Raw genomic sequence first — 27,770 nt, 5'->3', positions numbered from 1 at the left:
TGTGAGCGAGTCCTTGGTCATCTCTGCTCTCTATGGTTTGTGGTCGTTGGTTTCAAAGATCTGTGACACCAATTCTCCACTGGTGTAGTCTGAGAAACAGCACTAGAATAACTTATCACGTGGTGGATTAAAAAACAACAACAACAACAAAAAAGAAAACAGTATGTTTTTGTGAGAGATACGTGACATTGAGGGCTGACCCACTTCTGCTGTTCAATAATACATTGTGCGCACATTTACATTAAAGCCTAGGCCTTTTTAAGTTGATTTATAATGCGTTGTTTGGCAGAACAACCAGGATACCCAAGAGATAATATTGCCTTCAGACCAATGATTCAGCAGCAGCACTAATTTATGTTTGTTAAACTGGATTTTGGATTGTGAGCATTAGCTCTAATCTCTACACACAAACCTCATCTTGTAATGTGCCAATCTGTGCCAGATGCTGACAGGACATTATTTACAGCTCTGCTATCAAGGTCCACGTTGCTCTTGGCGAATGGACCATCGCTTCAGAATGAAAAAAAACAAAAGCTGAGAACTAGTAAAAATGTCTTTTTTTCTGTAGCTTCACTCACAATGTCCTCTTTCACCTAATAAAAATACGTACAACCTCTCACTCCCACTTTCTAATACTTCGGCCAATTCTCAAGTTTCATTTGAAACTCTCTCCGTATCCTACTACCACTGCTGCTCTCATCTCATTGTCTCGGGTCGGCATGATTATATGGAGCTATATCGCTCTCTCCCTGTGCTGACTCTCCTGCTTTCTCAACAACATCCATATCTTTCCCCTCAATGATCTCTCAGCCACTTTTTTTGATTATCTGCTCATTATCTCCCTCTCACTTTCCCTCATCTTTCTTCCCCGCCCTTCCAGATCTTGGCTGAACAGCATCTGTTTTAACTATGAGAGCTTCTGTGTGGCAACCACTCTCTCTGTAACCTTACGTCCGTCTCCCATCACTTCTGCTCCACCACTCCCAAACCATTCCTTTCATTTTCCTCCACGGCTCTGATTACATGCTAGTCTAGCGGGTCAATTATCAGCTGTGTAATGTGGCTACAAGTATGCCACTGTGACAGGAAATGTCACCACGTCAGTTTCATATCAACAGCTGCCTAACCCACAGGCACGCCAACAGTGTGAGAAACTGACACATAAACCAAATGCTGAGAAATTCTCACAACAACTGATTACATCAAATTGGATTTTTAGCACTATAGGTGCCAACAATGCACGTCGTGTGAGCTTTTGGAAAAGACTGCTGTCACCACTTTAGGTTTGCATGATTCATTTCTCTTCTTAAACACCACTTCTGGTTATCCACCTCATCAAGTTGGTCTTCAGGTTGAAATCAACGCAAAGCAACAAAGCCCTGGTGAGACACAATTCTCAAAACATGTCACAAACAACACTGAATATACTTTTAAGAAGTTGCAAGTTGCACAAATGACTTACAGAATATTCTGACAGCAAAAATGTTCAATTGTCGACCAATAATCTGGGCTGATAAATAACCTCTTTCACCAAATACAATCAACGCCAAGAAGCCGCAGGCAGAGAGACCCAAATAACTCAATCTCCAGACTGATCAATAAATTCCTGCTTTTCCTCTGAATAAGACACAGTGAGGTTGAACCTCTACCAAACTTCGAAGATGAGCCCTCGGGCCTCAGTCAAGCTGACGCTGGTGTCTAACAGGTTTTCACCTCGGCTGTGTGTGAACATACATGTTTGCTCATATTTTTAGAGAGCGCTCGTCTGAGTGGAGTAGCTATTTACACATCGAACAAACTAGCTGGTTACTATAGCAAGTACTGTAGCAAGGAGTCTTTATTACTGTGCTGGTAACATCTATACCCAGCAGGAAAAGCTCTCCATTAAGTCCTGCGCATGGATGACAGTCACCATACTTAAAGTGGCAATAAACAACGGTTTTGCTTTAACTTATCATACTGCAGTAAATACTGATTGCACAGTGTAATGGATATAGACACACGATACCATCCGTGTATAGACTGGGTCTCTATAGGTCTCGCTTTTGCTTTGCTTTGTGGTCTGACAACAGGCTATATTTCTTTTCCCCCAGACCAAAACAGAAAAGACACATGGTTTTCCCCGGTCGCCATCCCCAGGTAACGTTGGAAGAACTGGAAGAACTGTGGAAAAAGGCACCCAGCAGATGAAGGAGGCTAAGAGGGTCGAAAAAGGAGGAGTGGTAGAAAACAAGCAAAACAAGTCAAGGCAGGCATTCACTCAATGGAGAGCTCTGGTGTTGTGTCAAAGTTTGTGCCCCTGATGATATGTGCCCCCCCCTTAAGACCAGGACCCGAGATGATTCAAAACCGTTTACATTTCTACAAGATATTACAACTCATATTACAACTGTTGTGTTTTACACTGACTGAAAGAAGACCCAATCAAACTGGGATTTTTACGCTTGTTTCTTTCTTTGGATTGTTACCAGGCTGCTAACAGTACCCATGTTGCTAACGCTGTGGCACCACCAGTACCACGGGAAAAATGCCAGGAGGGGAATGTTGAAAAGTTGTCTATTTCCCCAATTAAAAATCCATATATATACGTATGTCTATATACCAAAATGTATACAATTAAATGAATGTCTGAGAGGGAAGAACTTTGTAAAATGTCTGGCAGCTATCCATCACATCCAAGATTACATAGTGAAAACGGCTCATTTAGATTAACTCTGCCATGCCTGAAATGAAGATGTCGCTTTGCTCAAACATTACAGTTGGGCCTAGTCTTGATTGGGTCCTTAAATAAGATAAAACATTTTTCCTTCAAGAATGCATGGGACACTCTGAGGGGGTATTTCCTCCAAATACAACTCAGTGAAGATAAACCCAGTTCAACTCATCAATATTTCATTTTAAGAACTCCAGTCTGAAATAAACTAAACAATGGAAGGATGACATCTCTGTTTATCACATAGTCTGCAGCTGCAGCTGGTGGTGCTTTATGTAACTTTGCTGGAATGTATCTGTGACCAACCAGAAAATACCTGTTGATAATCACTAGTGTCAAGCAGTACACTGTGTATTCATTTCTCTACTACTGTGCGTATTAGTGGGGTAAAAGCAGTGGGGGGGTATTCAAGGTAGTCTTGTGCCAACAACACAAAGATACCCTGGGCAACATTGGAGACGGCTGAAGTTCTGTCGGCAAGAAGGAGAAAAGGAAGCAGACTGATTATATGAGCTGAAGATTTGATTTACACATGAAGTCCCTATTTAAAAACACATAGACAGGGTTCTGTAACACTTGACGCACACACAGGTCGATTTATTGTCATTTCCCACAGTCCTCTGTGACCCACTTCCTAAAGCAGTCAACACCAAAGTGAAACACCAAACACCAACAAGGTTTCAACTTTCACATTCTAACCTAAGAGAAGGTATCATGTCAACTGACTTCTCTTTTTCTGTTTTAAAAAGGAGGAACGTGCACATCATGCAGATTTTAGGTTTTGCAACTGCAATTACAAGACACAAAAATGCATCACAACTAAGAAAATATGAATAAGCCAAGTTGACACGAGGCTCTTACTTCTTCACACAGGTGTAAATGATTGACAATTTGACTGTAATAAAATGTGCACACGTTCATACAACTCGATGAACGGCTGCGACACGGTGATATTATGATAAAATTCAGACAGTTTAACGAATGCTTAACGATGTGTCACGTTAAAAATGATGACTCATCCTGCTGGGCATATTCCAGGTATGTGTCAGTTGTTCTGAGTTAGAATGAATAGGAGTCAAAGAGGGAAAAAAAAAACACAAACTCTGACATCTCCATGCTGATTGTGTGCAGGTGGCATCAGGAACCAGTTGCTAGGCCTGTCTTAAATTGAAGTGACCTTGCTACTGTGTTATTGTTTGTTTGTTTTCAGATCATCTAAGTTGTGTTTCACATTCATCATATCTGCGGTATATATGATCTTCAAATGACAATAATGACAGCTCAGTCCTGTGATTTTCAGCCAGCTATAAACTAAATGTGTCCATAATGGCAGAGGGGATGTTGAAAATGTAGCTACTGCCCCCTGCGTTCCAGTGTTTCAAGTCCTGTAAAGTGGGGAATCTGACAAATTATTAATAATAACAGTCAGATTCCTTGTGTTTATGAGACTGCTAACCTGAAACACAGCAGCATCTGAACTTCCTACCCTGAGAGTGACGTGAGATGAAAATGGCCTGCTTGTGAGAATGTGGTCTATTATTCTGGGACAATATATTGTCAGAGAACTGTAGTTATAGTGACAGGGCTAGTAATTGGAAAACAACTTTAAAAACACACCAGCACTATCCTTTAACTTTAATCTGTGAAGCTGTGTCAGCACTGAGAAAACCACCCTCTCTGCCTGAAAAGCACACAGCCTCTTTTGTTACACGTTTCTTTGCATGCACTCCAAGAAGACGGCCTCGACCGCACACACTGGTCTGCATCTCCTCCTCCTTTCTCTTCATGGAGGCTCCACTGCTTGCTTAAAAAGCAAGAAGTCACCACTTAAGTCTGCCTTTCTCTTCCTCTCCCTCACTCGCACCTTCCCTGAGGAGCCTGTGGCTTTGCGATGGTTGGAATTCCCATAAATGTCCGATCTGTACTGGGCGCAGCCGAAACCGCCATAAATCACCCGCCATGATTTGTTGTCTGTCTGCATGGCACTGAGAAAGGTAGGCAGGCAGGGAAGAGCTGGACGGAAAACCCAAGAACGAGGGAAAGGTTGACGAGGCATAAAACCTGCGGTAGAGAGAGATTACCCACTGAGCCAAGCATCTGCACAGGAGACAGACGTACCTACAGTATGTCTTGTGCGGGACATTTAACAGACAGACTGTCTCAACCAGGTTGGGTTTTAATAAAGGACAATTATCGAAACAATGCACCTGATTTAACCAAAAATCCAAACTATGTCTAACTGCAATATTTATACATATATATTAAAGACTGGACTGTATCGAATCAAAAACAGGTTTAAAATGTACATTACAATTTCCTAAAATGCAAAGTGACTTGTAAAAAAAAAAAAAAAAAACATCCTTGTTTTAACATTCAGCAGTTGAGTTCTTGAGTTGATTCTTGGTTGAGTATTAAATGAGACAATGGCAACAAATCCTCACATGGACCGAGCAAATGTTTTTCAATGATTTTTGCTTCAAAACAGTAATAAAAAAATAAATTCACACGATTTTATGAGCCAGGTGCTTAGTAAAGGGACGTGCAGACCAAGAGTTGCAAGTGAACTCCTGCATAATGTCCTACTTGCAAAATTACACTTATTTGGGGCTTTTCTGTAAAAGCAGACCAAGATTTTGCATGCAACTTCTCTTTCCTAACTATAGAGACCATATGGATTATTATTTTTGAACACTTGAGGAACACACGTATGCTCTGCTTTTCAACACATCATCCCTGTTGTCTTAAATGGCAGCTCTACCAATTTTACAAATAAACATGTGTCTACAGGTCTTGGGGAGTTCATGGCTCCAGAGGAAGCTACCTGTAATCTGATAACTTGCCTCCAGTAGTGTGACTCATTGGCCAAGTTGCACTGTGGGTAATGTAGGCGCAACCACAATAAATGGAGCTGACAAAATTCAACAAATAAAAAGGCTTTTAGTTAGCGGCTGCTGACCAGGAGCACCAGCGTTGTGCTTCATCAGTCAGCAGATCCAAATGGCAACTGGTTTTCACTGCCACAATGTGTGCAGGGAAGGATAATCTGGAGTACGGTGTTAGTGATCAATAATGGCGGTTAGAACTGAAAATACAAGTAATTTCTAGTTTGAAAAGAAAAATACTTAATACAAACTCAAATTATCACATTTTAGTCATTTAGTAGCCTTGATATAGGTTGGATTTTTATGTTGTGTTTTTTACTTTATAGTCCATGTAACTTGGTGTTCCAAAAATCTGGTCTTTTAACCCCTAATGCAAAGTAAATTGCTTAAAGTTTGCATCCATAATCTGGAGTGAGCACCATGAAAAGACAAAAACCTCACAAGATGGCGAGTTTACCAGTCCTTCCTTGCTGCACATTATTCAACACACATTTGACAACCTTTAGAACAACGTCAGTCTATTTGGAGCACAGTACCAGCCAGCTACTTTCCACTTTGTGCTAAAAAAAAGACCACAAATGCCTTTAACTTCATCAGTGGTTTCATCGTAACAACCAAAGATGTCAGTTTGAGAAGCAAACTGATGTTCCTTTCACCTCCTCCCTCATCACAGGTTCATCTCCAATAAGCCTGAGCTTAGTAGACAATACTCCAATGAGAATCTGTGTCTGGATGCCAGACTTCTGCACCAGTGAACGAGTCCAGACTCATTAAAAACCGCAGTTGGATGTCTGATGGAAGCTACTGTGTGTATTTCAGGTGTAGGATGGGGACAAATACACAACTCACCCCTAAACATAATAAACAACGGAATGGGAACACTTCGCCGTGTTGTCTTCACGGCAGCAATATTTATTCTGGTTTCAGATTTTGAAAAAGGAACAGAGTGTTAACAGAAAAACAGAGGACGAAGGAGCCTATATTTAGTTACTTTATCAAAGCGCTACCTATCATGGACCAAACGCGGCTGGAACGGTTCATTCAAGTGTGCACAAAAGCCCTCTATGAAGGTGTGAAAGAGGCTTTCTGCCCACCACACACACACAAACAAACAGAGGATCAGAGCCATAAAAAAAAGGGCCCTTTTCAAAAGCATCACGCAAAACTGAAGGCTTGCTGGATTTTTTAAAACATTTTTGTACTCCGACAGTGCTTTGAAAACTGCTTGCACTTCAGAACTATTACCAGCAGCCGAACATGGAAGGGAGTACGACAGCGTGAGCTATTTTTGGGCTGTGAGCGTAACTAAAGCAATGACAAGCCAGCTGTGTTTCCACAGCTTCATGTAGGGAGGAGGCAGAGGCAGAGGAGGAGGAGGAGGAGGAGGAGGAGGAGGAGGAGGAGGAGGACGGGGAGGGATGAGAAAGCAGCAGTGATTATATTTAACTGGCCTCGTTCAAGCTAACGTTTACACAAACCATCTCCCGGGCTCAGATGTAAGCCCAGTGATGGGAAGCTGTGATGTTGTGTTCATGCTACGATATGATTCAAGGCTGTGAGTCCGGTCAGATCCCACCAGTTCTTGGGCTGAACCTCTTCCTTCACAGAAGTTGATCCGTTGACTTTAAGGGCAAGTCCAACCAAAAATGAAAACTCAGTCATCCTCACCTCCACCACACTTGTCGAAGGTTGGATGGATCTGAAATTGTAGATTCTGCCACAAAACATTTCTGGAGCTTCACAACAAAACAGTGTTGCAGAATTCTGTAAACTACTGAAGTAGATGTTGACTTGTTTTATAACAAAAAAAACTACTAAAAATGGCTCCACACAGCTTGTCTGGCATAATTCTATGCTCTGGAAGCAGAAAGTTCCCAAATTGATTTGAAAAGACGATGCACAATCGAGCTCATAAACCCACTCTGAATTAAATTTTGAATTAAAAAACGGGGGGCAAGTAAAATCCTTTCAAATCAATATGCAGTTGTGAGAATTCCTGAGACTTAGACTAAACTGGACAAACTAAATGGAGTTAGCTAGTTGCTGAGCAGAAAGTTATGTCGGCAAGGAGGACGATGTCGTTCAACCAAGCAGTTTAACGCAAAAATAGATGGTTTTCTACTTTAAATTTCTTAATACTTCATTCCTTTGACTTGATCAATTATCTTTCAGAGTGACAAACATCATGGGAAAACTCAAGCGGGAATCTAAAAATTATCAGCTCTCTTGCTGTGAAGTTTCAGAAATGTTTCGTGGACAAGGGGACTTCAACAACTTTCCATCGACATGAAAGGGAGTAGACCAAGACTGAGTTTTCCCTTTTTTGGGTGAAGTGTTCCTTTAAAATAATATAAGCACCATTTCAATGGGGGCCCCTGACACCCTTTCAGAGGACCCTGTTGGGGCCCTGCACCACAGTCTGGGTACCACATGAAGCCTCTGATACATTTTGTCCTGCTTTTTACTTGACTCTGCTCCTCACCATGTGAAATCGCAGCTGCTCCTGCCAGGCTCGAGTCCAACTAGAGTTGCCTAACTACATGCTAACAACATGCTAACTGACTAGCTTTATCCTGTCAATTAAGCCTTGAACGCCGTGTGCTAATTAGCATGTGACTGTATGGAAAAGTCCCAATTAACAGCTAAATAATTAGCCACAAGTGACTTCCTCTCAATTGGTTTAACTCACAGCCCACTCACGGGTCAAGTGTGGAGGTGAGGCAACAGTTTGAAATTAGCTAACATTAGCAGGACGATGCTAATTAAAAAAAGAAAAGAAAAAAAAAAGGACGTTGGTTTTGTTTACCTCTGCTGTCCGCAGGGAGGGCGGTTTCTTTAAAGCCAGTTTGAAAGAAGTTTCCATGGCTCCGGTCATTTTCATAACTTCGGCTTCAGATCCACACCGCTCACTTTCACAGGCGACCTCACTTTCCTCGTCTCCTCGTCGGCTCTTCAGCTGGACTCACTCACATCCCAGCGGGTCTTGTCCTCGCCGAGCCGAGCATGGATGGAGTTTATTCCCCAAAAAGAAGAAAAAAAAAAAAAAAGGGAGACCGACTGGGAGAGCTCCGTCTCCTCCAGGAGAGAGAGGCAAACTTCTCTTCCACTCACTGCGCGGCCGAAAAACAGCGGAGAGTCGTGAAGTGTAACAGGAAGGTGGGTCTGTGGGACATGCCGTGTCGAATCCTGTTCATCTTTGGTAGAAGGAAATATCCACCGCGGTAGCTGGAGTCCGTCAGATCCAGGAGTTCAGATTTAGATCCCTCCTCCTCCAGAGTGCGGAGAGTTGACGACATCTGTCCGCCCGGAGAGGAGGCTGCGTTCAGAGGCTGTCTGAAATTTGGCGATTTATAAGTACGGCTACACATGATCTGTCAATCGATCCAACTTTATTAGTACAGCACCTCTCGCACAAATCAAAATGCAATTCAGAGTGCTTTACAAGTGATCGAAATAAAAAAAAATATATTAAAACAAGTTTAGAGACTAATGAACACCAATTGCAATACAATAAATAGTTAGAATAAAAACAAGATAAAGAAGAGGAGGTAAAATGAAATCATGCAAAGTTAGGGTTAAAGGTTTATTTAATATAGTATACAGGGATGCACGATATATATCATACAGATAAATTATCGATCGGATAATGTAAGATTTACATTATCAGCAAATAAAGAAATTACAGTTGATAAATCTAGCCCATACTATGAGGCCAAATAACTTTTGTTGAGGAAAAAGTCTTCAAGTTTAACCATAAAATCTTATCACAGCTACAGAACATCGAATAAAACATCTTTGCTCACTTAATCGCAGCCTTTCTTACACTTCAGTTGTTCCAATGGCTTGAGAGGCAGAAAGCAGCAACACCAAATATGGTTGTTCTGCTTTGTGGAAATCGTCACTAAATAGGTTGGATTTATGTTTCCATCCACATGCTATGCAGTGTTGTAAAATATTTTATATTATTATTATACTATTATGTATACTATTTGTCACTTTATTCAATCTTATTGTGTACTTTTTATTTCATTTTATGCTGCTCACTGTTGGATTGCATTCTGTGTACTTAGTAACTTGTTTATTTATTACTTTACCATTATTTATTACTTTTGTATTCCTTTCTCACTTTGTTTTACTACTGTTGCACGACAATTTCCCTCAGGATAAATAAAGTTTTCTTGAATCTTGAATCTTGAATCTTGAATTATGTATATTCATACTTGAGTAAAAGTAAAGATGTTGTGTTAAATCTTTACTCTGGTAAAAGTTGAAGTCATCCATACCAATAGTACTTGAGTCAAAGTCTAAAAGGGGCACTACGTAGTTTTGGGGAAGACAATTAAAACTGAGGTAATCATAAAAATTCTGTTCTCTTCTATTCTAAAATTCTATTCTATTCTAAAATTTCTAAGTGAATAAATAAGCTGATGTGAGAGGAAAATAAGGTCCCCACACACTGATTGAAGCTAGAATGGTGGCAGGGTCCGCCAAATGTAAGCAAAGTAAAAAAGTATGAATAAAATCAGTCAATGAAGACGATTCAAATTTCTACATATTGCGCCTTTAAGTACGACTTTGGGTACAATTAAATATGTCACTGAACAACATGTTAGGCTATATAGGTTAATGGCAACAGAGAGTAACAAAACAGAAAATGATATTTTGTTTTTTGTTGTTTTTTTTTCAGGTGGAAGGAAACAATTGAAAGTGACAGGTAGCCGATGCGATTGAAAAAAAGTACTGCATGGTAGCAAAAGTGGGTCATAAAATTAGTGACCTTACTTAGTAGGTTATTTTCTATGTAAATAATAACAAATAATGTGTATGTATTTTTTATTTTTTTTCTTAAACCTAGCCTTGATGGCATTAAATTAAAAAACGCCTTTACGAGTTTTGAAACTCGAATGTACGAGCTTCGCGCTGAGTCCCTGAATGCGGCACAGATCCTCCCTCTGACTGACTCCATACACTGTGAAGTCAGATCGCTGCTCAAACTGCGGAGTAATCAGATTACAGTTTAAAAGCAGCAGCAGCAGCTGTCTGAAGACATCCACGTTTGTTTTGTTTTTTTGTTTAGTGGGAAATTGGACGTCACGCACTGATTCTGTTCTATTTATTTTTTTAATGTATTTTAAGCTGCCATAACATCCAGTTTCGCAGTACTTCTCTCAGATTAAACGAGGCGGTCTGTTGTCGCGTGTTTTCACTGAGGGAGCCTGATCACAGCGATGTTCTCCCTGACAGGAGGCACATTGACATGAGCTGCCTGCCAGTGCGTTTGCTTTGAGCCGGGACACTCCTTCCTTTATTGCATAACTGCGGTGTGTGTGTGAGAGAGAGAGAAAGAGAGAGAGAGAGAGAGAGAGTTTTTTTTCTCTCCTGTGCTGCGTTGACGGGGGCTGGGTGGAGTCAGTTTCAGGGGGGTAAATTCAAAGTTGGTCAAATGTGCGATCCAGATGTTGAACACTGCCACCAGTCCAAACAAAAGTGGTGTTCATGTCTAGTTTTACTTCTGTACTCCGTTTGAAACAGTTTTAAAGCAATGGACACATTATAATGGATTGGACTCTGGAGGTTAAATAAATAAATAAATGAAGAAACACCGGAGAGCGCTTGAACAACACGTTAATGGCCATTTCCAGTATTTGAGCGACGGACAGGCAGTCAAAGGAAATGACACACTGACTTTATCATACACGACTTCAGTAAAAGTTTCTTACCTCCTGTACCAACATTTTTTCAGACTTTCTGAATAGTACTATACTAATACTAATATTTTGAGTTCTTTTTTTCTGTTTTAAAACAAGTCCCCATCTAATTCAGCTGTTCAGGAGAATGTTGCAGTGCTGTTTTGCTGTAAAACTCCAGAGAATGAATAATTCACTACAAAACTTCCTCTGATTTTGCATTGGCATAGAGGTGAGTAGATGAAATTTCCTGTTTTGTGTGAATTTGCCCTTTAAAGCCTGATCAGTGTCTATTAAACTTGCTAACACTGTGTGCATCCACTTTCAGTACAAACTTTTATTGCTCCCTTCTCTCCTCATCAATTCTTGGATCTGAACTACAGCTCTTGGATGTCTGGTTTCCAGCTTTGGGAAAACCATTATTTTACATTCACACGTCCTTCCAGGATTTTTTCCTTTAAAACTGTGACGAGAAAAACTTTCCAGAGACACGTCAATTCTTAACATCGGCATCTTTATTGCACAACATTCCCATAAAATTGGGAAAAAAAAATAATTTTTCGAAGAGACAATTCTTAAAAGACATTCTGTACAAATACATGGAAATAAACTGAGTATGTACAGTTTACATGAATCGTTACACATAACCGTGGGCGACTGAATAATTATTATTATTATTATTATTATTATAATAATTATTATTTATTTATCATACAAAGAGGAGGGGAAGATAAATTCATACCTTTTTTTAAACATAGTGGCTGGGTTGTACAAAATGTAGGCTGATACAGCGGAGCATCTTCAATACAGTAACAAGCGCATATGTATGTGTGTGTATCGAGTTTTACCAGCAAAATGAGCTCTCCAGAAGCCTGTGATGCGTTCATGCTTCCTATTAAGACTCGGGTCATATACAGGGTGCGATTTGAGATCATAGAAAGAAAGTGTTCTCAGGGTTATTCCTGCTCTGGCAATATAAACCATTCAACATACTGTGATCCTGAAGGTCATTAACAGACATGCTCCAGTCTTTAAGTAAGAATTTTAGAAATTTGGGGATAGTTAAACTTTGTCCGTCTTCCTCATAAGGGGATAAAAGCACAGTACAATTATGGGGCATCGTGTTGAGTTCTTCTCTGCTTTTGACTGTTTATTATTATAAAAATGCAGTCAGTCATTGGGGAATTTAAAAACATTTTCTCAACCATCATACAGAAAACATAGAATATATTTTTTCCAATGCTGTCAACTGATGACAGCGAAAACAATAGTGAAAACAGTGAAATAAGGCAGCTGCAGGCTACACTTTATACCCTGGAGAGGATCCATGAGCAGAAGCTGTGTGAGCAGCAAATCGCACCCTGGTTGCATGACAACACAACCAAACTCATTTATCCGTGATGGAAAATCAAAAAGAAAACAAAAGAAGAAAACGTTGCTACTTTCATTTTGTATTTTGTGTGTTTTTCATGAGTACAAACATTTGAAAGTAGTGTTAAACGACACACATTTTAATCCATCGTAAGGCCGACTGTGTTCCTCTCCTCCTCGCCCTGCAGCAAACATCGAAGCCGTAAACATCGTATAAAGGTGCGGGGAAGCTATAAAAGTGTGAAAATATTTCAGCATTTTTGTTTTAAAATATACGCAGGTGATGCATGTCTTAGTTTTCCACAGTAGAAAGGGACCCCTCCTCTTTAATCACATTCTGGAGCAACACTATGTTTTTTTCTTCCTTTTTTGTTGTGTCGACAACCATCCAAAGGAATTAAACAGCCTTCCCTTTTTCAAAGAACACAGCATAGAGTCTGCACACAGGTTGACGCTGACATTCCTCTGATTAAAAGAGCTTAAAAAGGAGACCTCAGGGTTTTCTATGGGCTGACTGTAAATGTGTGTCATCTACTGCCCATATGAAGATCTGAGGTAGTGCTGTACCTGTGATAAGAATGTCAAAGCCATTTCCTGCCATTTCAAAACCAATTTGTTGAACCAAAAATCACAGAGAGCATCGTTTGCACGCCCCCACATGGCTAGAAAATAGGCTTTAAAGTCAGGTGTGCATCGCTATCTGACAAAAAATAATTAAAAGTTGTCGTTGAGATATCTCAGGGAAATTTGGCTTGTAAACAAATACATGAAAATGAACAAAATGACATTATTGGCAAAAGATTGATACTGTTCTCGATGATATTTACCTCAAAGCAATGTTTAAAAGTGTCCATCTGTTTCCTTTAAAATCCGTCACTTTGTACGACCGGGTTTAAGATTGTACAGAAAAAAAGAAAAAGCAGTAGAAGAAACAAAATCCATTGCTGTTATACTGAAGATATCTTAGATATCTTAAAGTTTCATTCTCAACTGGAAAAATTAGTAAAGTCTTTGGCTTCTGTGTCCAGAAATAAAAAGCGTCCAGAAACATTCAAACAACAGGAGAAGGTCGTTTCAGGGATGCTTCGAGCCCCGCTCCGCCTGTGGGACTGTGGTCTCTAGTTCCACCCTGTGGTGCAACATCAGCATTGCAACAAATTCAGCAGCAGTGTGGTGAGGGGAGGCGCCGGCTGTGGTCCGTAAAGATGTGCACTACTCAGGCTCAGAGAAAGGATCCCACTTAGCCCAGGCCCACGGGTCAGGGAAACATGTCGGGGGGTGGGGGCTCAGCTGCGGAGCTTGGATGGCCGTTCTTTGGGCCAAAGTGGCCCCGCCCACGTCTGACAGGTTTCCTTGGGCAGATCTCTTGCGTGTGACCTCCGTGCCTTTATAGTCTCATAGCAGGATCTGAGCCACGTAGGGAGAATGAGTGCTGGCCACTGCGGCCAACAGGGGAAGGTCACTGGACTCAATGCTGCAAAGAGATCAGAGCAAAGTTTAGGATATGGTAACATCTATGAAGTCTACTTCAAGATAAACTCTGAACATTTTAGAAGAATGTTAACATTGTGTATAAAATCATCAGTGGAATAGTGTGAAACCACAGACTGCGCTGTTTACTGCATCAGCCATGTGCAAGGACAAGACAAAAGCAGAGACCTGCTCATAAAACATGCCTCCACAGTGCTACAGTGGTCAAAAACTCCACAGGGCACCATCAAATAACAAAATCACAATATCAAAGTACAGCTTCACAGCAGCTCTGAGATGGTCAAATGCTTACCCTAAGACCATGCCCAGTTCTTTCACATGGACTCTCGTCTGGCCCTTCAAATACTCAGCAAGCATTTTACTCTTAAAGTAGATTTCCTGCAGGCGATCCTCAAGGTGCATTATACACTAAGGAGGAGAGGAGAGAGACAGAAACATGATCAGTCAATACAATCAAAACAGCATTTGAGCTTGTGCAAACATAGCAACAGGTACAGAGATATTTAACATACAAAGTTGGGTGAGAGGTTGAGTTTGTAGAGCTGGTGAGTGGACTGCAATAAGCTGGACACCAGGCTGGACACAAGGACTTCCTTCCCCAGTTTGTTGACATCTGTGGCTCGTCTCTGACTGCTGGCCACCTGCACCGTCCACTTGTCTGTGTCTGCTAAAATGCAAACGGCCTCTGCTATGGGCTCGTCCAAAACTGGATGCTGCAGAAGATGAGAACAGACATTTATGTTTCTCTCAACGCGTATCTCGAACTACTGTACACACAGTAAATGAGAGCGAATACAGAGCAGTGATACAATAATTCCTTTATGCCTTGGTTAACTGTTTTGCAGGTTTGGACATTGAGGTGAAGAGGCTGCTGCTTTTGACTACATCAAGCTCACTTTGGCAGAATCTCACACAGTGGTACACATTTTTTTTAAAGACATTCAAATTTTCAGTATATAGAATTGGAGTAATTGTGTGGAAATTAATATTTTTCCATACTTTCTTCTCTTTTTTTCCTCCCAATATTTCAAATGTGGTTATTACTGAATCAAACTCCTTACTTCCCATACTGCACAGGAACCCTGGTAATTTGTATTGGCAGTGAAAAAGTATAGCTCCCTAGAAACACTTCAGTCCTTTACCTGAACAGCGTGGGTTAATTCCGCCATGAGGCTCTGCCGGAGCTTCTCGTCGCTGGGTACCCCATGCAGGACAAAGTCTGGCACATAGGTGGGGCAGTAGCCTCCAAACAGAGAGCGGCCGAAGTTTGCAATGGTTGGCTTTGAGTAGTTCTCAACCAATTTTGACCTATGAATCAAACATTTAACAGTAGATATTCATAATTTATTTTCAAGTCCTGCCAGAGTGTTCATTACAACCACAGCACTTCATAGCAGAGTTCCCAGTTTGTCTATCAATAAATCAATGGTCTTCTACTCACCCCGGGAATGGCACCAGCACCTCCTCCTGCCAGTCCTCTGTGTCCTCACTCTCGCTGTCTCCCAGTGCGCTGTCAGAGCTCTCGTTGCGTGGTATCTCCCAGTCACTGACGGGCTCTTTACGCTTTTGGTCCTCTTTGCTGTTGCTGCTTCCGTCCTGGGGGACGGGGACCGACAGCAGAAGACCCTGGTCCTGCTCAGCAGAACAGCCCCTGCAGCAGCAGTTGTCGAATGAATCTGTTGACCCACACCTGCACCTTCTCTGAACATCCAGCAAAGTGTCTCTCTTCCTACTGGAGCCTGCCTCTCCATTACCTGAACCTAAACAGAGACCCAAACCATGGCTCCTGCCTGCAACCTTGAAGCACCCAAGTTCACCAGGCCTTGGGACTCCCGAGGGGTCCAGCAAGTCTTTGCGCATACTGTCTGTGGTGCTGCCCCCATGTCGTTTAGCCAAATCATCTATAGTCCTTGTCTCCACGGGGTTCTCTGGGCTGAAATACTCATCGAAATCATCCATACAGTTTGGGCTCCACTTACTGGACACCCGCTGCAGGGCTGGAGCCGCCTTGGTCTGTTTGGTTTGGTCCTCTGATGCACTGGTGTTGCTGGTCTTTGAATCTGCTCCTCTATGCAGGTGCGATTGTTGCAGCAGCAGCTGCTGGGCAAGTAGATGTTTGTCCTTGAGGTGTTTCCTGTGCTTTTTCATTTCCTCCTCCACCTTCTTCCTGCGGCTCTCTGTGTCTGACTCAGGAGACATGGAGTCTCCGATGAGGAAAGTGACTTTTGTCGCTGGCTCCTCCTCTTCTGTCAGAGTCAAAGTCATCGGCCCCATCACAGGTACTGGCACTGCAGCAGCCATGTTCTTATCTGGGGGCTTTTTCTCTAGAGGGATCCCCAAAGACCGAGGAGCCAGCAGTCTGGTGGGCTGGTTCCCAATGCCTGCATCCACTCCAGCCTCTGCCTCAGAGTTTTTACCCTCTGCGGTGACAGGACTTGGAGATGCACTTGATGCAAGCACTGTAGGTATGGATGGGACGATAAGTTTCAGGTCACCCTTGGTCTCTGTATCCAGCACACAGACCTGCTCCCTGGGTGAAGCCGAGCCAACACGGAGCACTGTTTCCAGTCGGGCTTCAGTGGCCAGCGGGCTGCTCGTCTCCCGGTGCAGCTCGCCAGATTCTGCTGCTTCTGTAGTCCTGATAACAGGGTTGTTACCCTGGCTGTATTCTGTTTGAAGCACACTGCTCCTGGACCCTTGACTTTCGCTGCTGTCCTCATCTTCCTCATCCTCCTGATCCTCATCCTCCTCCTTGGGTGTGTCCCTAGCCCCGTGCTCCACCTCTGCGTCTGTGTATGTGCTGCTCTGGAGGCTGTTGTCTGAACGGTAGCTGCTGTCCTCTGCCTCCGTTGGTCGGCTGTGGGCCCCATGGGACAAGTAGTCACCACTGGGTTTATGGACGGTAACCAGGACGTAGTCCGACTCCTCAACCTCTCCTTTCCTTAGAGAAGTTGTAATGAGGGAGCCGGGCATCACGATGGCCTCATCCTCAGCACTGTCCAGCATGTGTGTTTCCAGCAGCTCGGAGCAGCGGATGAAGTAGGTGAGGACATAGAGGAGTCTCTGGACGAGCTCCTGTCTGCGCCCAACTACCACTGTCCTCGAGAGTCGTACCGGTGACCCAATGGACCCGTACAGGTCACCTACACACAGTGAAGGGGAAAAAAGACTAAACATTAGCATCATCTAACAGGTCTTGAGATGCATTAGTTTATGTTTTTAACAAGTTTCGTTTATTTCAGTATTTTTTGTATCGGAAAATAAAAGTAAATGTGAGTAGTTTGCCAAATATGGCATTATTTCTTAACTCAGTAAGGTAGGAAATATTGTTTTTATGACAAAAACTCACAGAAACTACACTTTCCCAAACTGAAAGCTATTACAAAAACCAGAGGCAATTCTCTCGCTCCAAATATAAGAAGATGTAATGAAAGAGGAAGGAAATAATTCACAGACCAATTGTCAGCAAATAACTGAATTCAAGATAAGATAATACAATCATTTATTGGTCCTACAGAGAGGAAAAGTAGGTGTTAAAAGCAGCAGTATAGTGTATAAAATAAAAAAGGAATGGATTAAATGAAGGTACACAAGATCAATTACCCCAAGTCAAATAACAGGTAATAGCAGTACACATAACATAACATTCTTGTTTACCTTGGGTTCTCCCATCTTTTTTCACATGACAAAATTATTCTGGTGTGCAGTTCTCAGCTATTACCACTAGGTGTCTCCATGACCTCACCATATTTACATTTGGTGTCACTCTAGGTCAAAGTGTGGGTATGTACTTAAAGATGTCCTTGTATTTATAGCACATTATTTCCTACTCTATGCACCCATAAATGAGCTACTTATACGTCAGCAGGCATTGTTGACATAAGCATTTTCCACTGTTGTCACATGGCCAACTAAAGGAAATGTGATGTGTACAATTCTCAACACATCGGCACCTTAACAGTATAGATGGAGAATTGATATCCAATTGTTGTAAATATTGTAGTAATATATATTCATTTGAAAATTTCATATTTAGAGTTGGGATGCTGTTTGAATAATTAACTTGCCTTAATGTGGCAATTTGCTAATCATTTTTATCATGAACTCAATTGAAAACAGTAAAAAGACTATACATTTGATGTTTCACATCTTCAACCTCATTATTTTTTGCCAGTAAAATGTTTCAATCAAGCTGGGACAGGGGCAACAAGAAACTGGGAAAGTTGTGGAATGTTTAAAAAACACTTATTCAAAACATTCCACAGGTAAACAGGTAACAGGTGACAGTATCATGATCAGGTGAGGTTTATTACTTTGTGAAACACATGATTGTATGAAGGATATAACTACGTGGGCTCGGGAACACCTTGTAGGTTAACACAGTTTATTTGCATATGATTGAATTTCATGCAAAGAAGAACTTGTCTCTTGTCCTAACTTGTGTTTGTGGGGTAAAGACAAGTTGGGAATGGATGCTTTGAAGTTTCAGCCAAAGAAAGACTAAACACAGATGTTTAACTTGACTCCCCAGGCGCTCTGACAGAAAGCAAAGGTACATTCAACTCTGTGTTTGTGTGTATGTGTTTGAATTCCTCACCTAGCTGTGCCCACAGCGGGTTGTAGGGGTGCGTCTTTGCCAGCATGTCGACGCTTTTGGAAGAGTGTTTCTCGAGGAAGATCTTGATTGGAGGCTGCCCATTGGGCATGACTGTGGGAACCCAGGCCAGATGATTGGTCAGGATGGCTGTCAATAATGCAGGGAGGAATCTGAAATAACAAACAGTTGGTTAGCAGAGAAAATAAGAGAATAAAAAAAATTTACTTCCTGGGTGCACTCGGAAATTCCTCTTTCCCGCCTGACCTTTGTTGGCAAGTTGAGAAGGTGTCTCGCTAAATGGAAAACTTTGGTGTGACATTTACTGGATATCACATAGACAGCTATTGTTTGCACACACACACACACACACACACACACACACACACACACACACACACACACACACACACACACACACACACACACACACACACACACACACACACACACAGATACACACATAAAGGACACACATACACACACACACACACACATTCCAATAGCATGATTCACTTCCCTGTTCTGACCACAAGTGTCTACTTCCCTTCCTGTCTCATGACTCAACACTGTCATGGTGGTCAAGTTCAATCACGTGCTAGAACACAGATGCGACTGCGGCATCGTCAAAACCATCAGTCATGGGAACACTGACTGGATGCCTCAGAAAAGACATGATGTGATACAGTAAGTTCAATGGCTTCCAGGGAAACAGGATGCTATACAAGTCAACATAACATAGACATAGATGCATGGTAGTCATTCTAACTACTAGTGCTGGGGGAAATAATGACTTTAACCGGGATGCTGCGCTGCTAAAGAAACACCAGTGGTTGCCTAGGAGACACAGTTTCTTTTCATAGTCATTTAGAGAGTGTGCAGGGATTCAGAGACTATGAGAAAACATAGTGGAAGGTGTAGTATGGTGCGGATGTTATAAAAAAAAATAGACAACATTTGATAGTATACTTAAATCTTCATTTAAAAAAAATATAAAACAATCCAAATACAGAGGATGATGTTCACTGTACAGCTTGTAAAGCCTGCTGAAGCAATGCGATTATGATTTTGGGCTGCATAAATAAAAGTTACTTGACTTTGAGTAATTAATGAAAAATCATTACCTGCAAACATCGCATTTACAACAGCATGAGAGAAGATACAGGTTTAATCTCTAATGTATAACTCTGTGATTAAGACCAGAGAAATACACATATCCTTTAAAAACATTGCCAACTATTCCTGACCTTAAAGATGACTTGATGTAATAATTCAGTAAACTGAATGCTACTTAAAATCATCTGTACTGAAGACGGGTGCCATGTTCAATAAAAGTCTTTCTACCAATTCATAAATGTACAATTAGCAGTGGTTTGCCGTGGCTTTGTAATAGCAACAATGAGCAATTAGAGACTGGCAGGGATCTTCTCATTCACTCCCTCTGAGGCAGACAAGTAAATGCAAAGAGGGTGAAACATTCACAGCGTGTGTGTGTGTGTGTGTGTGTGTGTGTGTGTGTGTGAGAGAGCGTAAAAAAGGGACAGATAGACCACAGAAAGTGTGTGTGCGTGTGTGTGTGTGTGTAAAAGAAAGGAAGCAACAGACCACAGAAATTGTGTGTGTGTGTGTGTGTGTGTGTGTGTGTGTGTGTGTGTGCGCGTGTGTGAAACAGAAAGGAAGTACGATGCATGTCTTACATTTCTACTACTGTTAAATGTCTTTTCCTGTTCATATCAGCGAGCTTGTTCAATTCCTGTCTGCTTCTGAATGCCTTACAGCTCAGAGAAGATCCATAAGGGGGAACACTTTACATAGTGTGTTTGCAAGTTTAAGTTTAGTTTCCATTTTTCCATAAAAGTTTAATTTTTACATGTTTAGCTTTGGTTTTACAGTAGTTTTAGTGTTTTTGTTATGACAAGGTATGTGTGTCAAGTACGTAGCTACACATACACACACAATGTATTGAGAAAATGCCCCACTAAATGCTTCTAATTCAAATACTTGTATGTGTTTTTGTGCATGTGTAGCATTAAGGGGCTACAACCATCATTTCATTGTCCAACCCTTAACAATATATGGACCTGGCAACTTATGCCAAGTCACATTACAAGATTTTAGCCGTTTGTGCAGTCCCCAAAGGTTTGGGAGCTCGCTAACAAAAAGCCCCAAATCAGGAGCAGATTGGTGCATGCTCTTGCGAACGGCAGTTAGCATTTGTGACCTTTTCAAAAAGCAGATCCAGAAGCTTAGGGATAGCTTGACAGTGTGTCATATGCCAGGCATTAGTACATATGGTGCAAGCACAATAATAAACTATAATTAATATCAGAATAAATACACACTGTTTTGGTATGTGTAACAATGGACCTTTGATAAATCACAATATGAGCAGGCAATCAAACTTTTTCAGTGCAAAAACAACACCTTGCTGTCGAGCACATCAGCGCACAACCTGAAGTGTTTGGATTGTCAAATTGCCGTCTTGTCTGGCACGTGTGTTCATGTAGTGTGTGATGCCTTGTCACTGATCAATCACGTAGTGTGGCGACCATAAGACTCCTTGACTACAAGGCAGTTGTGTTGTGTTAAAAGGAGAACGATCAGACAATTTTGAAAGTCGTAAAGTGTGTTAAAGCCATTATTCTTGAAAAACTTGAAAATAAATTTACGTACATTTCTATTGTGTAATTAGTTTTGCTTGTTGTTTATTTTTCTTTTTGTTACAATTTTAGTTTAAAATAATAACTGTGGACCATACAACCACTAAAAACCACTATGTGACATGATATATACCTGTTTAAGAAGGAATTATGATATAATTCACCTTGACGCCCATTTAGGATGCAACCTCTTAAATTCCTTCAACATTTTTAGATATTTTGTGACTGCTGGTAGGGACCAGGTATAAGTACAAGCAGACACTCAACTGGTTCTTGGAGGCCTGCTCCATCAACAGGGAGAGCTCCCTCATGAAGTGCCCGCAGAGCTGGTTCTTCTCCGATGCTCCAGACATCATGGTCAACCAGACGGGCTCAGCCACGCGGGGCATGGTGTAGAGGTCGCAGATGGTCATCCTGGAGATGAGGTACGGCAAGGGAGGTGTGGATGAAAGAGGGACAGAGCGAATGAAAGAGGAGGGGGGAAAAGGGAGAAAACAGACAGAGAGAGAACAGGCACGTTATTGTCTATTGGGGTAAACAAAAGAGATCTCAGTTCACAGAGCTTCGCTGTCTGCACTCAGGCAATGGGAGACCCTTGGTTGTGTATGTGTGTTTGTAACAGTCCAACGAACTTGCGCGCACTCACACACAACCCAGTCTCTTGCTCTGTACAGTGTGTTTGTGTGTATATCTATCTGTATGTGGCTCAGTTGGGGCATTTGTCCATTGAGAAGGACTGGAGTTTCCATGGAACGTGGGGTGTGTTGGTGAGCATGTCTCGGCTGGGGGCCAAGCTTTGACACAGGGGCAGAGGGGAATCTCTACAGCCTGAGGAATGTTGAGAATCAGGCGGGTTTTAGTCGGAACTGAAATACGGACCGCAGCTGCTTGAGTCTGGGTTTGAAAGGAAAAAACGGACAGATAATAAAAAAACAGCTGCTAGTTTTCATTAGAGTGTGAGGTGTCTCTGACAGTTTTATCAGCTTACCCTGATCTCTTGGTAACATACTAACTTAATTCATATTACAACTGCAATCTTCAGCAAACACAAGCTACAACCAGGCAAAATTAAAAGTAAAGTTAAACCAGTAAACATAATAAAATAAGCTGCAATAAAGTAACCTGCTACTTTCACTTCAGGTGATCTGTCAGGGTCCTTCTGATAAGGAATAAAAACTCTGTGGTGTTTTCAGAGCTTGACTTAGTCTTACAGGAAACTGCACATGATATCTGGCAGTAAAACAAAGTTAATTCTGCAATAAACTCACAAACTCTTTGACCTATAAAGAGCCCAGTGACAGAGGAGATGCAGACAGGCTGCATGCTGAGAGAAAGCACAGGTGTCACACAGTAAAAATGACCTTCATCAGAACTCCAGTATTCCTGTAATCAAGCTATTTTTGGTTGATATATTTTCCAAGGAAAACAAGCACACCATGTGTAGTGTTGGTTTACGGGCAAGAAATTATAAACCATGTGTGAAAAGAAAAAGGAAATTCTAATTTTAAAAAAAGACAGTTGTTGCAAGGAGTTCTTTTTTGTAACCCCAGACCTGTCCTCTCATGAATAATAAGCAACAGAATGACAGTTAAGAGAAGTTCACTGTAATAGTTGACAAGGATTCCAGTTCTCAGAAAAATGCTTGATCAGTCAGCACACCCAAAACATGTCTCGGGCTCTTCTTTACATCTTGCTGTCAGCAGGGCAGAGATGATGCAGACAGCAGCATCAAATGAGCTAATAATGCTTTACTCATTCCTGTGTTATAAACAGGTTGACTTATCTGTGGCCCATTTAAGACCTACTTGACCTTGCTGTACATTCACCGTCTGACACAGAGCCAGTGGGGAGATCTCGTCTCATCCTCTCTGCAGCAGCAGCTGTTCAGGTGAACTTTAAAGAGCACAGCTGTGACGTGAAATTAAACTGATGTGTCAGGTTGATCAGCCAGATTTGAATTACCTCACTATGGAAGGCAGCAATTCAAACATCTCTGACCTTAGCTATGGCTTTTGACTTCTGTGACCCTAGTAAATATTCCAAGTCATAGCTGTACAGTTATGCTCATTGACATATTGTGGTTCAAGTCACTGATAAATCTCAATTTAGGATAAAACTGCATTCTTAGCATCAGTTATGTCTTGTTAAAATGGGAATTAGACTTTCTCCCTGTGCATAAAGTGAGTTTGTGTCTGTCAGTGCTTCAGCTTGCAGCCCCTAACATGACCCCAATAGAGGCAGGTGTCACTTTTATGTACACATGCCTCTTCTAAGTGCACAGCTTATCTATGCCTGCATGTGGGAGTATTTGTGTGCGCCCACCCTCCAACAACGTCAAAGCAGCATCAGGCAAAGGCATTTCTTCCACTTTCCTTCTGTAATGTTCCATGAAGTCAAAAGCCCTTAATGGCAAAGGTGGCTACACTTATATTTAGCTGCTGTCTGAAGGTGAGATTTTACAGATATTTTGTTTGCTCCGAGCAATAGCGTTCCTCCTGCTGGCACTCACATATTATTTACTATTCTGGTGCCCATGGCCAGTGTCTGAGGTAGATAGGGTTGCCACTCAGGAGGCTTGGGTTGCTGTGGCCGGCTGCCAACAGGCATATGACTGCAGCGATGAGGGGACCTCAGACAGGGAACTGCCTGCCAGAGTGCATGTTTCAAGTGAAAGTAGTGGGGGAAGCAGGCATGCCATACATAAAATAGGTTTGAGTGTTTTAGGGAGTACCACCAACATCGATCTGTCACACAGTACTAACAAGAATATCTCACACAAACACACAATTTTGGAATCTAGTCCTTACAAATTTATGATTTCAAGTTATGACAAATGCTGATTATGGTGAAGAGATCAGAAGTAACTGGTAGCATCTAAAACTTTGGTCAGCTAAGCTTGCCTAAACGCAACCAAAACCAACCAAAGTAAGAACTCCCAGCATGCACTGCAGTTATAATGCAACACCTGTGGTTTGCTCAAGACAGGTAGGGAACAGTGTGTTTCTCCTTTTTGTTACACAACATATTTCAACATCTCTTACCAGCAACATAAGCTATTAGCATCACGCTATACTCACACATAAACCACAGTGAGTAATCATTAATTATTGATTGCTTTGACACTTCAGCACAAGGCATCAGTAACTGGGACAGGATTACAGAATCCCTTTACCTCATGTCTGTTCCCTCAGATCCCATAAATTAACCTTCTTACAGAATGCTTAATGCTTACTGAAAAGTTTCATGAGGCCTATGCTAGCAAGGGACTATCTCCAGCATTTGAGTCAACTATTAAGATCAAACATTGTAACAAAAGGTGCATTTTAGGATGTATGTAGAATTAATTTCATCATTGCGCTGTGAACAAAATAAGTATTAAAGTTCACATGTTCTTGTGTAAACCATGCTGATAGATAAGATGCTTCTTTTGTCTGCGCACAGCATCAGCTGGTTAATGTCAGATGATATCAGCAACAGTTTAATTGCTACACAATAAACTTTTGGAAAACAAACTAAATGATTCAGGTGACCAACAAGCTTTGCAAAGTATGCTTGGAATAAAAGGCATGTGCAAAATACCTCTCAGATAAGTATGAGAACATTGTAACCTACTTTAAGGAGAATTATGAGAGTCTTACTGGTAATTCACAAGACCAGTTCTTCGATAAAATACATGTAAGGCACTTTAGAGATGGGTGAACTTTATGTAAGGAGTAACATGGGAAATGTGTGATGTGAGAGGCTGTTTCACTGGGAGAAAATCAATTTGGGCTCAGATTCAGTTCAGATATAGCCTAGGTAAAGTAAAAATCAAGAATTAAGAGGAGGAAACACAAGTGCAGCAGGTTCTCTCTCCTTTCTCTTTCACTCATACCTTTCTTTCCTGCATCCTATCTTGCCTACATTGCCACACTACCAGGAACCAAAATCCTGTAAACCACACAGTTCGTAAATGTCTCATAACGTGCAGTGACGATTGATATCAACAGATGTCTTTTAGGTGCAGCATCAATTTGCTGGAAACGACACATTTTTCATAGTCTCTATGATGTGGAGACCTTTCTGTGTACACACAGGGAAAGAATGAGTGTCTGGCCACAGTACATATAAAACCAAATAGCACAATGGCGTTAGCTGGAGCTATTTGAAAGTTCACAAAGGAACATGCAGTAATCGCAACTGGTTTAAGGAAACAGTGAGTGATCATGTTTGGCTGGTTTAGGCCCTGCTATATTGCTGGATCCATTGCTTATATATTTCAGGATAATCTCAGTTATACTATTTCAAAGTTATAAAGTGATGCCCTCTAACTGTAGTAAAAGACACTCTCTAACAAGTTGACAAGTTGACAAGAAGTAAACATGATGTGTTTGGAAGGTTGTCCCTGAGGGCAATTAGGTCAATACAAATGATGTAAGATTATTGTCTGTGTTGTAGACAGTGAATGTGAGTTGTTGCCCAACCTGAACTCGTTGAGACCTTCCACCATTCGGCTGTAAGCCAAGGCCCTCTGGCTGGCATCGGCTGACCGCCGACTCATCTTCATGGCCTTGAGAGTGACACAACACAAATGTGTTTGAGATATTTGGCACTCTAGTTGACAAACAAAGTTTTGTGGAAAGGCGGAGCAAGGAATTTATGAGGGAGAAGAGACGGGGGTGGGGGTTTGGGCAGAAGTGAGGATGGATGGTAAAGCTGGAATCCATCCAGAGCTTCCACTGTGCCAACCACTGACACCAGTAAACAAAGCCACAGATTTAAAAAAGGTACGATCATTGACCAGTCAATCTGACAGCAACTCTGCTCATTACGACAGCAGAGGGTCTAAGGTTTGCATTGGGGACTATTCATATTTCACTGCTAAATAGATCTCACTGACAAGCTTATGTCCACTGTGTCAATCAGGAGGGTGAGCAAGAATACAAACACAAGACAAGAATTTAGAGGAAACAATAAAATACCCTTTGGAAGAACTAAAAACAATCCAAACAAGGAAATCAATGGTGTTCAAATCTACAAAAATACAGCATGCAGTAGTTATAGAATCACAGTCAAATATTTCAATTCACCTGTTCGATGGCGCTCTTGAGTTTGTTCATGTGGCTTTCAAAAAGAGGGAAGTGCGAGAAAAAGAAATCCTGGAAGCGGTTGTTCTCCTCCGGGTTGGGGGACAGCATGAAGATAACTCCGATGGCAATCTTCTTCTTCCGAGCCACACCAAGGCTTGGTCCACCACTTTCATCAGACATGTTGAAGCTCTCCTCAACTGACCTGATCAGGACAGGGCAGACATTGAGTCAGCTTCAGAGAATACAACTGCCTTGAAATCAAACATGTACGCATATACATTTCAGCTGACATATTACCACTCAAAACTAGTTAGAGCACTGTTATGGTTTCCTTTGTGAAGAGTCTTTCTTTTACTTATGCATCAGGTTAATACTTTCACAGCTGCTGACTTTCTCAAAGAGACCTGGGCACATCTGCCAGGCAAAGAAAAATTTCAATCCTCGCCTTTTAAAAAATAAATAAAATTATTGTTGCAGCTGGTAAACAAGATGCTTTGTTGCTGCTGGACTGGAGTGCCTGGAAGATTAGAGCACTCAGAGGCCGACAGCTGCATTTACAGTGACAGGCCGACACAGCATCCTGTCTAGTCACAGCATTGCAAATGTGTTTGTGCATGCATTTATTAGTTTATAGCAGGAGTGTGTCATTTTTCCAGCTGCCTGCTGGATTCTGAGGAAGTGCTTATAAGATAAACATCACAAAAGCCTGATCGAGGTCTGGGGAAGGGAAGTAAAATGGAGGTGGGTGAGCGATTAGGAGAGACTCTCTTAAGTGTGTGCACTTTTGATATAAAATATGTTTGAACATATGAGTCTCACCATCGAGGGAAGACGCCATTCTCCAGGCTGGTGGTTTGGCTACGGAGCCATCGGCGCTGGTAGCTGGATGCACAGCTGCTGGTCAAGGAAGAGCCAGGAGATGGGAAGGGAGTGATCAACAGGCTGCTCAGAGAGGCTAAAGGGACAGACGAAGAGAGGGATTGGGGGAGGAAAGAAGGGAGGAGGGGGATTCAGAGCACAAGAATGAGGAGAAGGAGAACAGAGGAGAACAGGGAACAGATGGAGGGAATGGTGGGTGACAGAAGAGAAAAAGGACAAGAGTGAGTCAGACAACAAGTGCGTAGGGCTACTCATTCTGAATGACACTTTGTACACACACACACACACACACACACACACACACACACACACGAGAGAGAGAGAGAGAGCTGTTCTTACTAAGACAAAGACCTGAAAAGGACAACAAATACAACACACAAAACCCAATCAGCCCCTTAACCTAAAACACATTCTGGATTGCATT

At 41.8% G+C, this 27,770-nt stretch overlaps 2 protein-coding genes across 6 annotated transcripts in view; both read right to left on the bottom strand.

Annotated features, from left to right (window-relative positions):
* Nucleotides 1-8,930, bottom strand: part of LOC119031093 (rap guanine nucleotide exchange factor 6-like) — a 153,783-nt gene extending 144,853 nt beyond the window's left edge. The window contains exon 1 of one of the 3 annotated variants that reach the window (XM_037119279.1): nt 8,402-8,930. In XM_037119279.1, the coding sequence (XP_036975174.1) occupies nt 8,402-8,476 (75 nt within the window). In that variant the 5' untranslated portion in view covers nt 8,477-8,930. The remainder of the gene's footprint in view (nt 1-8,401) is intronic. The other 2 variants (XM_037119273.1, XM_037119274.1) reach the window with 2 other exon arrangements.
* A 2,845-nt stretch (nt 8,931-11,775) lies between these two features.
* Nucleotides 11,776-27,770, bottom strand: part of fnip1 (folliculin interacting protein 1) — a 43,943-nt gene continuing 27,948 nt past the window's right edge. For all 3 annotated transcript variants that reach the window (XM_037119280.1, XM_037119282.1, XM_037119281.1), the window contains 10 exons: nt 27,287-27,422; nt 26,468-26,669; nt 25,862-25,947; nt 21,666-21,812; nt 18,742-18,911; nt 15,586-17,287; nt 15,287-15,452; nt 14,657-14,857; nt 14,437-14,552; nt 11,776-14,127 (listed from right to left, as the gene is read on the bottom strand). In XM_037119280.1, coding sequence (XP_036975175.1) covers nt 14,049-14,127; nt 14,437-14,552; nt 14,657-14,857; nt 15,287-15,452; nt 15,586-17,287; nt 18,742-18,911; nt 21,666-21,812; nt 25,862-25,947; nt 26,468-26,669; nt 27,287-27,422 — 3,005 coding nt within the window. In that variant the 3' untranslated portion in view covers nt 11,776-14,048. The remainder of the gene's footprint in view (nt 14,128-14,436; nt 14,553-14,656; nt 14,858-15,286; nt 15,453-15,585; nt 17,288-18,741; nt 18,912-21,665; nt 21,813-25,861; nt 25,948-26,467; nt 26,670-27,286; nt 27,423-27,770) is intronic.

The sequence above is a fragment of the Acanthopagrus latus genome, chromosome 13 (genome assembly GCF_904848185.1).
Source record: "Acanthopagrus latus isolate v.2019 chromosome 13, fAcaLat1.1, whole genome shotgun sequence".
NCBI lineage: Eukaryota > Metazoa > Chordata > Actinopteri > Spariformes > Sparidae > Acanthopagrus > Acanthopagrus latus.
This window is presented reverse-complemented; position numbering and strand designations above follow the sequence as displayed.